The sequence below is a fragment of the Calliphora vicina genome, chromosome 1 (genome assembly GCF_958450345.1).
Source record: "Calliphora vicina chromosome 1, idCalVici1.1, whole genome shotgun sequence".
NCBI lineage: Eukaryota > Metazoa > Arthropoda > Insecta > Diptera > Calliphoridae > Calliphora > Calliphora vicina.
The window spans coordinates 28,548,666-28,562,472 of record NC_088780.1 but is presented as its reverse complement, the minus strand read 5'-3'; the positions used below and the strand labels follow the sequence as shown (position 1 = coordinate 28,562,472).

Sequence of the window (13,807 nt, the reverse complement as noted above, 5' to 3'; positions counted from 1 at the left end):
TACATATGATATACATACATATTTCTCATTAAAATAATCATAAAATTTTGAGGATGATGATAACCAACTACCGCTAGACAAAATATATCTAGGCGGTAAAGTAATAGCAAGTTTCCCAGGAATGGATATTTCAACATACAAATTAGTATTAAAAACTGATTGCAAACATTTATTTGAAACATTGACGTAATAAATCCCCAATTATTCGATACCAATATTTCTGTAATTCAATTAGTTTTGCTTTTCCCAGAAGCTGTTCAAATGAATAAATTTAATGAAATTGATAGGAATTTATGCTTATAAGGCAAATAAAAGATCTTGATAAAAATGGGTTCTGCTGTTTTAAAAACTTGGTCCTATATTCAAAACCCTCTATCTTTGATATTCACGAAAATTACTTTTTGATGGTAAAATGTTCAATAAAACAGCCCTCTTCTATGGTGTGAATTTCTTACAAACATATTGTGTTTTGCTTTTTATTTGCATTTTTGTTATTTCTCTATGTTATACAATTAATTTTTTCCGAATGCAAAAGTCTCTATCTTTTCAAATAATTAATTTTCAAATTTTTATTTGGAATAATTTCTTCTTGCAATTCATGTTTTCTTACTAATTTTTGAATGCTGAACATGAATTTTAAATTTTTCAATCATTAAAAAAATGAATTCCCATGAAAATATTTTACCTTTTTGTTTTTCGAAAATATAATTTCCATGGCATAAAAATAAATTGTTAAAGTTGGAGTTTGCTTAAAAAAGTGTCTACTTTTAAAGTGTTTTTTATCTTATGTTGTATTATTAGCCGTTATCTTAAATAAATCACGTTAATAACTGACAGATGGTATAAATGAAATCAAAATAATTTAATTCTATCAAAATGCAAAATCCTCTATCTTATCATTTGTATACATACACATTGAATATTATGAGAAGAAAAACCCTCTATCTATCATAAAGTCCCCAATAATGCAAAATTTTAAAAACCAATTATATGTGAGATTCAATAGTTGCTTTAAAATAATAATTGTAGCATACCGAATTTTAATAACTCAAGTAATACGCGAAAAAAACTGTTTTTTGGCTTTCCTGAAAAGTTGTGTTTTTTCAATAAGAAAATATTATTATTTTTGTACAAAACTTTGGATACGGTAATTTTACCTAAAAAACGGTAATTTTTTTTGGGCTGTACGGTAATCGAAATTAAAAAGTTAACATCACTGAATAAGATACAAAAATTATTGTATATTTCTCTTTCCATTAGATTATGGATTTTTAGAAACGAAATTGTAACCTCTGTATTTTGTGACATTGTAGTACAAAAGTTGGCAATAACAAAATTAAGCTACTTTTGGCTTTAAAAAGAACAAAGTTAGCATCACTGTTGGCAAAGTTGTAAAGCAGACGTTAATGTGGCAACCTTGCGTAAATAAGATGTGGCAACTCTTTAGCTAGTGGTGTATACAACAGAGTTGCTGTGATTGTAGAATTAGAAAGTGGTAAATATGTTGAATATAAATGTAACATACTTTTTAGACGTATAATTTAATAAATATGTAATTTATTAAATAAAATTAATATGAAGCCCGCTAATTTTAAGATTAATTTTTTAAAAATTTATATATAAAAACTATAATTAAAAAACTATTAAATGAATTATGTTGCGTTCATTTTATTAATTTTCACGTAAGTTATTGGCAAAAAATGTTGTTTTAATTAATTTTAAAATTGGCACATTGTGTCGTAAATATAATTTAAACACTATCGTGTACCAAAGTACCACACAGCACTATTATTTTTGGTCCACATATGAATTACTGATTTTCCATCACTGATTTCTTTCATTCATTCTGAATACTCTCTCTTTAATTTTACTTAAAAGCTGCCAGATTTTAAAATTGATGCGGATTTTGTCGATTTTTTAAATTAGTAACCTAAAGACATTTAAACAGTGAAAATTTTTATATGTAATTGCAATTATCAAATTATGGCATTGACCAACTACTAAATAAACCATTAATTTGTTATACCAAGAAGGTCAAAATTAAAAGAAAAAGTAAAATTAAATCGAAATGTTGAATTCAAAAATAAAATATGTATATGAAATAAAATATATGATACAATTATCTACATGTGAAAGAATGAAACTCTTTAGAATAGTTTCTAATTTTGAATTTTCTGAATTATAAAAAATTAAACCCATTTCTTGTGTTCCCCACCATTTTGCCCATTTTTCCTCAAATTCATCTGGCAGCTATGTTTCCATGAACTCATTGAACAAAAAAAAAAAAAAAAAAAAAAAAAACAACTAAATAAACCGTTACATTTATTTACTACAAGCAAATAAATTACAAAAACTAAAAAAGAACAATAAAATCAAAATTCCATTCAGTTGTGTGAGCATCAATTACATCGTTGATTACAATTACGAATGATCAGCGATCGTTATCAAAGAATGCAATGTCAACAACAACCACAACGTTTAAAACGAAATTTAACAGCGTTTCGAACGGTTGCAGCCTAGCAGCACTGAAAGAACACATAACCACGTGTCTACAACGTTGGCGGCAAAAACATCCTACCACCAAAGGCCACAAAGAACAATCAACATCTCAGGAGGAAAAGTGTTTTTGCCACTGTCAGCTAAACTCAAATAGATGGTTTGGCAAACACTTTTGCAAGGAGTATTCCTTTATACAACGTACCACCGTCTATTGTAAATCGTTCAATACAAAATTCCAAAAACTGATCACACCACAACAACGCGCCAACAGAAACAACACTACGACCGTCAACGATTGTAAGGGCCCTCGTAAATACGGTCGTAAAGTTGAAATTGTTGCCAAGTTGTTGTCCACCACGTTGATAGCCAAGGCGAAGACATCGGCAACGGAAGATTTTGGCCAACAAACTGATGAGAATATTTATAGGTGTTTTGAGGAGGAAATACACGTTATACAAAGTACCACCACCTCTTCGACGACTAATATTTACGGAGACGCAATGACTGTAACGGATTTGACGTTTCTGGAGTTACGTGAAGAGTATCCCGATTTGAATTCGGAAATACGTAGCATTTTGACAGCACGTGCTCAAGAGGGTATGACCATTTCGCAAATTCGGGGTAAGTTGTTTCTATTTTTTTTTTGTTATTCTAAGAAGTTTGCTAATGATATTAGTTTAACACGTGTCTTCGATTTTATAAAATTTACAAGCGACACTATTATTAAGGTTTACTAATAATCAGCCCAATTATGAATAAAAACTTCCGCGGGAGTTTGTTCCCCGGGAAATTTTTATTCATAATTGGGCTGAATACTATTGCATCCAGTTAACGAGATAGTGGGGTCGATATAGCCATGTTCAACAACTTTCCGAATAACTTAAATACGTGATTGATGCATCAAATTAAAAACGATAAAATCGCCCACAAATGGCTGATATATAATAAAAAACCGCTACTACCTAGATTTTTCACTCGAAATTTTTTTCAATGTAAATTTGTTTCGCCCCATTTTTTTCATCCCTATTTTTTAAAAAAATTGTTTTTAATATTTTTCTTAAAGTACACTTAGTTGGAGGCCCTCTGCTGAATATAGCACACTTACTTGTTTTTTTTTTTTCAAAAGTTAATTATTTGATGAAAATAAATTATTAATAAAAAAACACCTTTAAAACAATCTAGTTCCTAAACTAGTAGTTCCACTACTAGTAAAAACTCGTTCGCTATCGAGCACAATCATTATGAATAAATATTCGCTCGTATACGAATACGAGAATTAGCCCCCAGTACTCATTCTAGTTTTGCGTTGCGACAAATGATTTTTGTTTGAAATTGTTACCTTCAAAACAGGTTCTATGAAATCTTTATGAAGCCAGTACCCCTTCCTTGGAATCATTCTGGAATCAGTTCTCTAATCAATGATTTTTGCTTGAAATTGTCAGCCTATGAACTAGTTCTGCGGAAGCGATTTATAACTAACAAACCTTATGAAGGGTTCTAAATAGTACTAGTCTTTCAATTATTGTTTTTTCGTTCAAATCCATCAACTTTTAATTTTTGTTCATCTTCCTTTTCTCCAAAATAAAATTCAAACTTTTGTTATGACTCCATGAAGTTCTTTCCGAGCTAGTTTGTGTTCTATAGAACTAGTCTAGAACCAATGTTTAATTAATTCTAAACAACTAGTTCCTAATAAACTCTATACAATTTCATAAGAATCAAAATATTGTTGTTCAGAATGTGTTTTTAGCAGTAGTTGCGATATAACTAGTTCTATGGTTGTTGACAAAGAATCTGAAATGCTTCTGGTTATAGTCATTCTAGAACTAGTGATTTTTAAACGAATTTTCCTGTGAACTTTTATTTAAATTCTCCAAAAAGAAGAAAATAAACTTTAAATTAAATTAAACTATTACATTATACAATTTATGTGATATAAAATATTATCGCGATATTTTCATAATACTGGGCTTGTGTTTTCATTATTAATTTATTTTCTTCATATTAGAGTATCCTGAATATTTCGAATTTAAATTCGAATTTTCGAAAATATTTATAAAAAGCATGGAAATTTAATTTTTTTTTTCAAAATTTTTAAGTTCAAAATTGTAAAACGTAAGAAATTGAAACTAAAATTTTTTTTATAAAAATCTTCATGATTTACAATTTCAAAAAATTTTCGAACTTTATTTCGAATATTGAATTCCCATCAGGTTTATACATGAAATAATATTATTTTAAAATAATTGAAAATTTTTTCGAACACAAATTCTAATTTTCGAAATTGATTTTGAATTATCGAATATAATATTGCATTGTCATCAGGTGTATGCATAAATGCCAAATTTAATCCACATTTGAGTTAAACAAACATTGTAAAAAGCTTATTTTTATTATTTAAAAAAACCATACCTTTCCAGACGACTATCGTAAATTAACTGGCTTAGCCTTTCCCATTTACGAAGATGTCACCGAATTTCTACTAACCATCCCCTACGTCACAGCCTATTGTACTGAAAAAGGTACGAGAATATTCAATATTCAACCGATGGATAAAACAAAACACATACACGATATGGTAATGCAACAGAAACCACAGCCAGAACCCTTACAAAGACCTACGGGAAATCATAATTACTATCGAGAACGTCAGCGTAACAGCAATTATCATCCCTACAATTGGCGTCACAATAACAGTCGTAGACTACAACAGAATCCGACAAAATTTTATGTAGAACCGGTAAATGTAATAGAAATTGAGCAACAGCAACAATTGTTGCCATCTACCGATAGTAATTTGTCCAGAGATGGTTCGGAGGGTTTCTTTGAAAACAATTGTTATTATCAAGATAATTGTAATTATTTGTAAGTGTTAAATTTGGAAATTAGTTAAAAATCATATTCTTTAATGGTTATGTTCTAACTCCTTTTAGATTTAATCGCATTTGTAATCATCAACAGCCAACTTCAACCTCTCAGCTTATAGAAAATCCTCATTTGGAGCAGGCTCCTCAAACCACATTAAAACCAGCACCTCTACCACCCACCAATGCTGGCCCATCTTCAGCCTTAAATAATTTTAATGTCGATGTACCGTGCTATAAAAATAATGTTAATCATTTGAATCATTTATTTCAACTCCAGCAACATCAGCAACCATATCAACAGAATGTAAATAATGTGGCTACTATAGACAACAGACGTTCTTCCCTTAATCCATATAAGACTGGTTTGCCCAGATCAAGTAGATCATCATCTCCTGCCGCCAAAAGTTGGTATACAAATGATTCGGCTTATACCGATAGTGATTATGAAGCACATTTGTTGGATTTTTTACTATTGGGAGACGATTTCTTTTTGTATATGGCCCGTATGGAATTGAGATGTAAATTTAAGAAAAGTAAGTAGAAACTTTTGATAAGATTACTTAGGAAGAAGAAAAAATATGTTTTTAAAGCAGTTGTCGGCACTCACAACTACCAGGGTCCAAACGCGATCAAACGTAAACAAGATGGATGTAAGCAAAACTCGCTAAAATTATTCGAAGGGAAACTGTGGCAAATTGTACATCAAAACACAATCAGAAAATTAGTTTTATGCCACATTACAATGCATTTAGTAATGTTACATATTCTCTTTGTGCCGACCACTGTTTTAAAAACATTACTTAAATAAATTTGCAACAAACTATTTAAAAACTTACAAGCTCAGGTTGCTTCTATTCAGATTTACATAAATTTATAAGAAATTGAGGAATGTATGTTTGTCTGCCCCTTTTTAGATCAGCGAATTTTACAATCCGGCCTTTGTGTCTCGGGTCAAACAATTGGCGCTGCCATAAAACGCGTTCGAGCCTTGAACGATAGCCGTCGCTCTATTATTTTAAATATTGGCTCGGTGGATTTAATGCAGGGAAGACAATTGATACAAATTGAACATGATTTTCGGGAACTAATATTGACCATGGTGAAAAAAGGCATCAAACCAATATTAACAACATTGGCTCCCTTGGCCAACTATAGCCACAATAATGATGCGAAACGTGTGCTGGAACGACTTAATGAATTCATTAAGAGAGAAGGCCAACAAAGAAATTTAGTTGTGATTGATATATGGAAGTGTTTGGTGAATGAAAAAGGACATGTGTTTTTCGATTGCTATCAGAAGTGAGTAATTTATCTAGTTTTTTAACAATTTAACTAACTGCTTTTTCGTTTTTTTTTTCAGCGAACCCCGAAATGTCACCGGCACTACCGAATCCTATCTATTTTGGAATAAAATTGGCCGCCAACGTGTCTTACAATTAATCGAATCCAAGTTGGAATATTAAAACCAACACACCACATACAACCTGTGAAAAGAAACTCAAATGTGATATAAACGAAATAGAAAAAAAACAAAAAAAAAATGGATCCAGATTTTAAGCTGCTTTTATAATTTTAAAAAGATTTCAAAACGCTGTTTTTAACTAAAAGTAATATCCAAAAATTCTATGTTCTTAATTTATGTTGTTTGTCGTTTGAGAGTGTCTGTCCCCCTGATATGTCTTGTTAAATGTTTATGTTATTTATTATTCATATAAATGTAAGGAAATATTTAGTTTAATTAATTTAGGTTATACAAAATGTAGAATAATTAAAAAGCTTATATGTTTCATTTAAAGAAACGTTATGGGCTTTTTAGTTAAACACATTTTTCTAAATAGGTTTATTTCTAAAATTAAACTTAGTATGTATTAGAATCTTAGTAAGTTAGTTTTAATCTAGGTAGAGAATGAACCAAAAAGCTGGCTTTTTTGGTTTTCAAACAAAAATTTCTTAAAATTTCCATAAGATTTTTGTCCTTTTGTCTGCTCCAGAAAAAATCTAGCAAATTTTAAGCAATTTTTACTTATAGTTTTCACTTAGTCCCCTTTGTTTCCTCTTTGTTGTCGTTTTCCCCCTAGGCCCCCTTCCTCTTTGTTGTTATTGTTTTTTTACTTGGTCCCTCGTTGTTATTGCCCTTGGTCTTGGTCCCGTTGCTTGTCCCTTGTCAAAGTAATTTATACTCTTGTATATTGGTGCACAAATATACACATGTCTATAGATTTGCTTTGAAATCTGTTTTCTTCGAATAGATTTAGCTGCATAGGTGAATATTTATTTCTTAATAAGTGTATGCTTTTGGAAAATTTAGTTTAATTTTCAATTAAATCAATAAACCGCGGTTGATTTTTGGATTAGAAGATTTTAAACTGAATTTTCATTAGCATAAGTGTTAGTCTTTAATTGTTAAGTGTTTGAAACATTAAATAATCATAACTACACTGAAAAAACTGTTTTGTTTTAAGCTTTATATTAAAAAAGAAACAATTTTTTACACTGTAGTTTTGTTAGTACTTAAAAATAATTATTAATTTAGCTTAATTTCCTTACATTTATATAAAGTCCTAAAAAACAAATAAATTGTATATAAATTGTTAAAATTTTGTGTGATTGTCCTTAATGTATTCTATTGTGTTGTCTGTCAGTGTTCGGCAAAATTGTTATTTATGTTTGTGTGATCCATAACAAGCTTTAAAAAGTAAAATCTCAAAAAAAAAAACAATATCCAAATTTGTGTTTTATTTCTATGGAAATCTATGCCAAACCTACCTTCCCTTAGTGATTTCTTTTCTTCAATTTTTTTATTTTTGTAATTGCAACCCTTACATTACATTATTGCATTCTATTCATCCCACCTCTCTAAACAAGGTTCTTGAAGAAATCCGAAATGGGGGTAAGCAGTTTCGCAAACAAATGTTTTAGAAAATTATTTACATTTGTTTAGCAAATGTTGTTTAAGTCATTGGGCTGACTGGCTAAATGGTGTATTGAACCCGGTAGTGTTTACTTTTTATTTATTTTTTCTCCAAATAAATGCTTCCAAGTTAAATATAAACATCATTCCAAGAGCTTGTTGGGCTTGCATGTCAGGCGATTGCATGTGTAGTACATATTAGGGCTTTATTTTAGCACAGTTTTCTATGATTCGAACAAAGACATAATTCAATTCGTGATTTGTAAAGTTTTATCATACTTTTTTTTAGACATTTTAGTGAAATGAGGATTTTCGAAATTGAGAGACACTTGTTAATTATTGGAATAAAGGAATGAAAGACAACTTTTACAAAGACTTCCTGTCCAGAAACTTTTCCAGGCTCGAACAGAACAGTCCATTGGTGGACATTAAGTAGCGAAGTGTACATAATCAGGGGGGTTACTATCTAATTCGATTCGAAAGCAATTCGTTTCGAATTACAATGTATTTAGCACACAATTTGGAATATTTTCGTTTTCGTATGGAGTTAAGCTGTAAGCGTCAGCGTATATGATATCTATCAACTTAAAAACGAATGTTTTGGAAAGGTGTCATGAACGACGTTCAGTTTCAACAGTAATTTTTCAACCAAATTACCTATAAATTTTATGTCGAATATTATCTAAAGACTCCAGCGTTCTTGGTTGTTACCAAAGGGAAGATGGCTCATGGACAAAATCTATCTCTACTGATGGATATACATTTTACTGGCGGTATGGAGACGGAACATATGGCCGAGAACCATCCCTGACATAAAAACTTTCCGATTAAATAAGTTTTATAAAGAAAACTTTAGGAATTATAAATACAATGGGTCAATAAGTCCGCGACTTTTTGAATTTCCCGGCTTTTACCTGAAAGCACCTGTACGTCCAGTTGAGGTCTCTACACTTGATCGGAGATTGAAAGTGCGAGAGATTGTGGAAGCCATTGACATTTCACATGGCTCAGTGGTTCCAATTTTGAATGATCAATTGCGTACGAGAAAGCTTTTCGAAAGATGGCTGCCTCGTTTGCTCACAATCGGGTGCACAAAAGGATACACACATGTGTTGCTTGAATGGCAATAATCCATGATTTGTGTGAATATTTCTTCTTTCGTAACCTGAAGTTTTCTATAGAAAACTTTTCGGATAATGAAGTTTTCTTTAGAAAACTTTTCGGATAATGAAGTTTTCTTTAGAAAACTTTTCGGATAATGAAGTTTTCTATAGAAAACTTTTCGGTTAATGAAATTTTCTATAGAAAACTTTTCGGTTAATGAAATTTTCTATACAAAACTTTTCGGATAATGAAGTTTTCTATAGAAAACTTTTCGGATAATGAAGTTTTCTATAGAAAACTTTTCGGATAATGAAGTTTTCTATAGAAAACTTTTCGGATAATGAAGTTTTCTATAGAAAACTTTTCGGATAATGAAGTTTTCTATAATGAATTTTTCGGATAATGAATTTTTCTATAGAAAATAATGAAGTTTTCTATAGAAAACTTGTTGGATAATGAAGTTTTCTATAGAAAACTTGTTGGATAATGAATTTTTCTATAGAAAATAATGAAGTTTTCTATAGAACAATTATCGGATAATAGAAAAAATGTCGGATAATAAAGTTTGCTATAGAAAAAATGTGGGATAATGAAATTTTCTACATAAAACATGTCGGATAATGAAATTTTCTACATAAAACATGTCGGATAATGAAGTTTTCTATAGGAAACTTTTCGGATAATGAAGTTTTCTATAGAAATCTTTTCGGATAATGAAATTTTCTATAGAAAAAATGTCGGATAATGAAGTTTTCTATAGAAAATAATGAAGTTTTCTGTAGAAAAATCGTCGGATAATGAATTTTTCTTATAATAATGTTTACTATTGAAAAAATGTGGGATAATGAAATTTTCTACATAAAACATGTCGGATAATGAAGTTTTCTATAGTTTTCTATTTCGTAAAATGTAGTTTTCTATAGAAAACTTGTCGGATAATAAAGTTTTGTATAGAAAAAATTTCGGATAATGAGGTTTTCTATAGAAAACTTTTCGGATAATAGAAAACATGTCGGATAATGAAGTTTTCTATAGAAATAATGTCGGATAATGAAGTTTGCTATTAAAAAAATGTGGGATAATGAAATTTTGTATAGAAAACATGTCGGATAATGAAGTTTTCTATAGAAAAAATTTCGGAAAATGTAGTTTTCTATAGAAAACTTGTCGAATAATAAAGGTTTCTATAGAAATCTTTACGGATAGTTTGCAGATAAGAAAGTTTTATATTTTATAATAAAGTTCTTTTTTTTTGTAGAAAACTGTTCCGATAATAAAGAATTCTATAAAAAACTGTCCGGAGAATAATGTTTACTACAAAAAAAACTGACTGGGTAATGAAAGAAAAAGTTTTCATTAAATTAAGTATTCTATAGAAAATTGGTGGGATACTGAAGTTTTTTTTTATAGAAAACTGGTCGGATAATAAAAATTATCTGATTATGATGGTTTCTACAAAAAACTATTTTGATAAAGAAATTTTCTGTAGAAAAGTTTTCGGATAATCATATTTGCTGTAGAAAACTATTCTGATAATAAAAATTTTAAAGAAAACTTTTCTAATAATCATGTGTTTTTTATAGAAAATTGCATAATTTTTCAAATATCATTTAAATAATTTTTAATTTGAATAAAACCACCAACAGCCCCATTATCCAGCTTACACCACAAACTTTATATGACTTTACATCAGCATTACAAAAGAAAACCATCTTAAATTCCTAACCGTTGTAGGTAATGTTCACCAAAACGGAAATACCAATAAAATTGCACATTTATATTTTATTAAATATTTATGTGGCACAATGTAGGTGGCATAATACAATAAGACTGACTGACTTCGTTCGTCCAACTCTATTGTCTGTTTATAAAGAAGCTCAACAAATTACGCACAAATTATTACAGCTTGACTTGTACACTAGATCAAATGAAGATCTTTTAGTTTTTTTTTCTTGTCAGAAGAAAGAATGTTCCACAGTAGACTCTGTGAATGGTAGATTGAATAACAAAAATTTCTACAAGATGTAGATGGTACCATCATCATTATCATTTCACCAGCAGCTCCATTATTGTAAAAGACTAATGATGACAATGACGATAATGAGAACAGGAAAATATTTGTGAGCTGGAAAATGTTCAGCTTGCAGTGCACTGCAACTACAACCTACAAATATGAATGGGCATGTAGGAGAAATTTAAAAGAGTTTATTCCTTTTGGGATTTATGAAGATTCCCAAAAAGAATAAACACTTTATTTTGTGATGATTACAGAATTTAAAAATTAACCCCCTTATTCATAATAAATTTTAAATGTATTAAAAGATTTATAAACCAGAATTTCCATACAAAATTTGCTTTATAAACTTATAATAAATCGTAAAATTGATTATGAATAAGGCCTTAAGTAATTAATAAACTAAAATTGTACAGAAAAACATTAATTAATAAATTAAATCTCCAATTAGTGTCGCACTATTGCTTTACTTTTAAGCTACTTACCAGTAATAAAATTAAATATTTATATTCTAACAGCTTATCCATCTCTGTTTTACTTGCATTAACTCCTTCGTTGTGTTTTTTAATTAGTTCCTTTCGAAAATTTGTGACAAGCAGACGTGCGCGAGTGGCTGGTCACTTTCGTGTCAAATAAATTCGCTTAAAAGTGCTCAAAGAAAAGTGAAAATTAGTTAAATCTGTTGATAAAGTGTTATTTAATCAAAATGTAATATTTGTTTAACCAAATTTATGCATAAAAGTGTTTAATTTGTTTAAAATAAAATCTATATGTAAATTGCAACTTAACGAGTGTTGCATTGTCATTTCGTTTTGTTAAGTTGTCCATTTTTCGCCGTTATGTTATGCACATGTGTGTGTGCGTAAATATTCGTGCAGTTAAAAAAGCTTCCGGTAGGCTTAGTAGCAAATTGTAAAAAAGAGCTTTAATGCCAATTCTCATTTCCTTGTGATATGACAAAGCTTTTTTATTCGTTATTTTTTTTTAAATTTACTTTGGATTAATTGTGTTAACCTGACGTGCGCAGGTGGTTTAAACATAATAGAAAAGTGTTAATATTGTAGAAAAAGTATTTTCTGAATGATATTTTAAATTTTTTAAAGTAAAGTATTGTGTTTAACAAAATCATTGTGGATATTAAATACAACTTAACGAAAGTTAGTTTATTTCTTTTGTTAACAACCTTCCTTTTGTGATATGGCTGGAGAAGATAATATGGTTCTACTTGTTGCAATATTGTAAGTTTTTAGTTTTTATACCCTTCGCCATGAGTGGCAAGGGAAAACCGATTTTTGGCCTATTTTTTATCTATATCTGGATTACTAAGTCATTAATATAGACAATATGGATATCTAATGATAGATATTTTAAAGTCCATTGCAACGATGTATATAAAGCTATAGTAAGTTGGACCTACAATGGGTCAAAATCGGGAAAAATATTTTTTATCCCGATTTTTTTTTTCATAAAAAATTTTTTTCTCATAAATTATTACAAAAAAAAATTTTAAAAGAATTAAAAAAAATTTTGGAAAAAGCTTTTTTTAAAAAAAAAATTAAAAAACAATTTCGAAAAAAAAATTTCAAAAAAAAGTTTAAATTTTGTTTACCTAGAAATATTTAAAAAAAATTATTTTTAAGTACAATTTGGGGAAGAGTATCCAAGATTCGGCACAGCCGAATATAGCTCTCTTACTTGTATGTATATCTGAATTTGTTCATATAAATTTTTTTTAAGAATTTTATGGTTTTTATACCCTTCACCATAAATGGTAAGTGTTTATTCTTATGTTTTAACATTTCAAACACGGTGGTTTATTTCCTTTAAATAAACTAGATTCTAGTTTTCAAATTTTAACAACTCTATTTATTAAAATCTACACAACAACAGTTTGAATAATCAGTTTTTTTTTAATTAGAGTTTTGCACGGGAATTCCGCAAAATTTTCAATCCCGGTAAATTGTGCGAATTAACAGAATTAATTGGAATATAAAGAAGGTAGAGCTAAATCGAATGGAAACTAAAGCCATCCCAATACAAATGACAAATGGTGACGGTTTGTATATAACCAATATTAGAAATCGAGTCTTTATATTAAATTTTTATTGGATTTTTATACCCTTCACCATGAGTGGCAAGTTTGTCATTCCGTTTGTAATTTCTACATTTTTGATTTGCGACCCCAGAAAGTATATATATTCTGGATAGTTACAGATAGCGAAGTCCATATAGCCATATCCGTCTGTATGTTGAAATCAATTTTCCGTAGCCCCCAAATAACTTGCATACATGTAAGTTATTTTAGCAACCGGCTCGGTTGCTAATTAAAATAAAAAAAACGGCTCACAAAAAAACAATTTAAAAAAAAAATAAAAAATAATTTGGAAAAAGATTTAAAAACAAGTAAGAGAG

At 29.3% G+C, this 13,807-nt stretch overlaps 1 protein-coding gene across 1 annotated transcript; it reads left to right on the top strand.

The window, feature by feature from the left end:
• The first annotated feature begins 2,347 nt into the window (after nucleotides 1-2,347).
• osk (oskar) lies at nucleotides 2,348-7,054 on the top strand. Its single transcript, XM_065498318.1, has 5 exons — nucleotides 2,348-3,120; nucleotides 4,920-5,364; nucleotides 5,433-5,899; nucleotides 6,281-6,665; nucleotides 6,727-7,054. Exons 1-5 carry the CDS (start codon nucleotides 2,457-2,459, stop codon nucleotides 6,827-6,829), a joined length of 2,064 nt encoding a protein of 687 aa, XP_065354390.1. The 5' UTR covers nucleotides 2,348-2,456; the 3' UTR covers nucleotides 6,830-7,054.
• The last annotated feature ends 6,753 nt before the right edge of the window (nucleotides 7,055-13,807 follow it).

What these genes read in the sequence shown, in the direction of transcription:
- osk (XM_065498318.1), top strand. Translation starts at nt 2,457, where the DNA reads ATGTCAACAACAACCACAACGTTTAAAACGAAATTTAACAGCGTTTCG. An exon ending in GACCATTTCGCAAATTCGGG is followed by an intron (nt 3,121 to 4,919) that starts GTAAGTTGTTTC and finishes ATACCTTTCCAG; the next exon opens with ACGACTATCGTAAATTAACT. An exon ending in CAAGATAATTGTAATTATTT is followed by an intron (nt 5,365 to 5,432) that starts GTAAGTGTTAAA and finishes AACTCCTTTTAG; the next exon opens with ATTTAATCGCATTTGTAATC.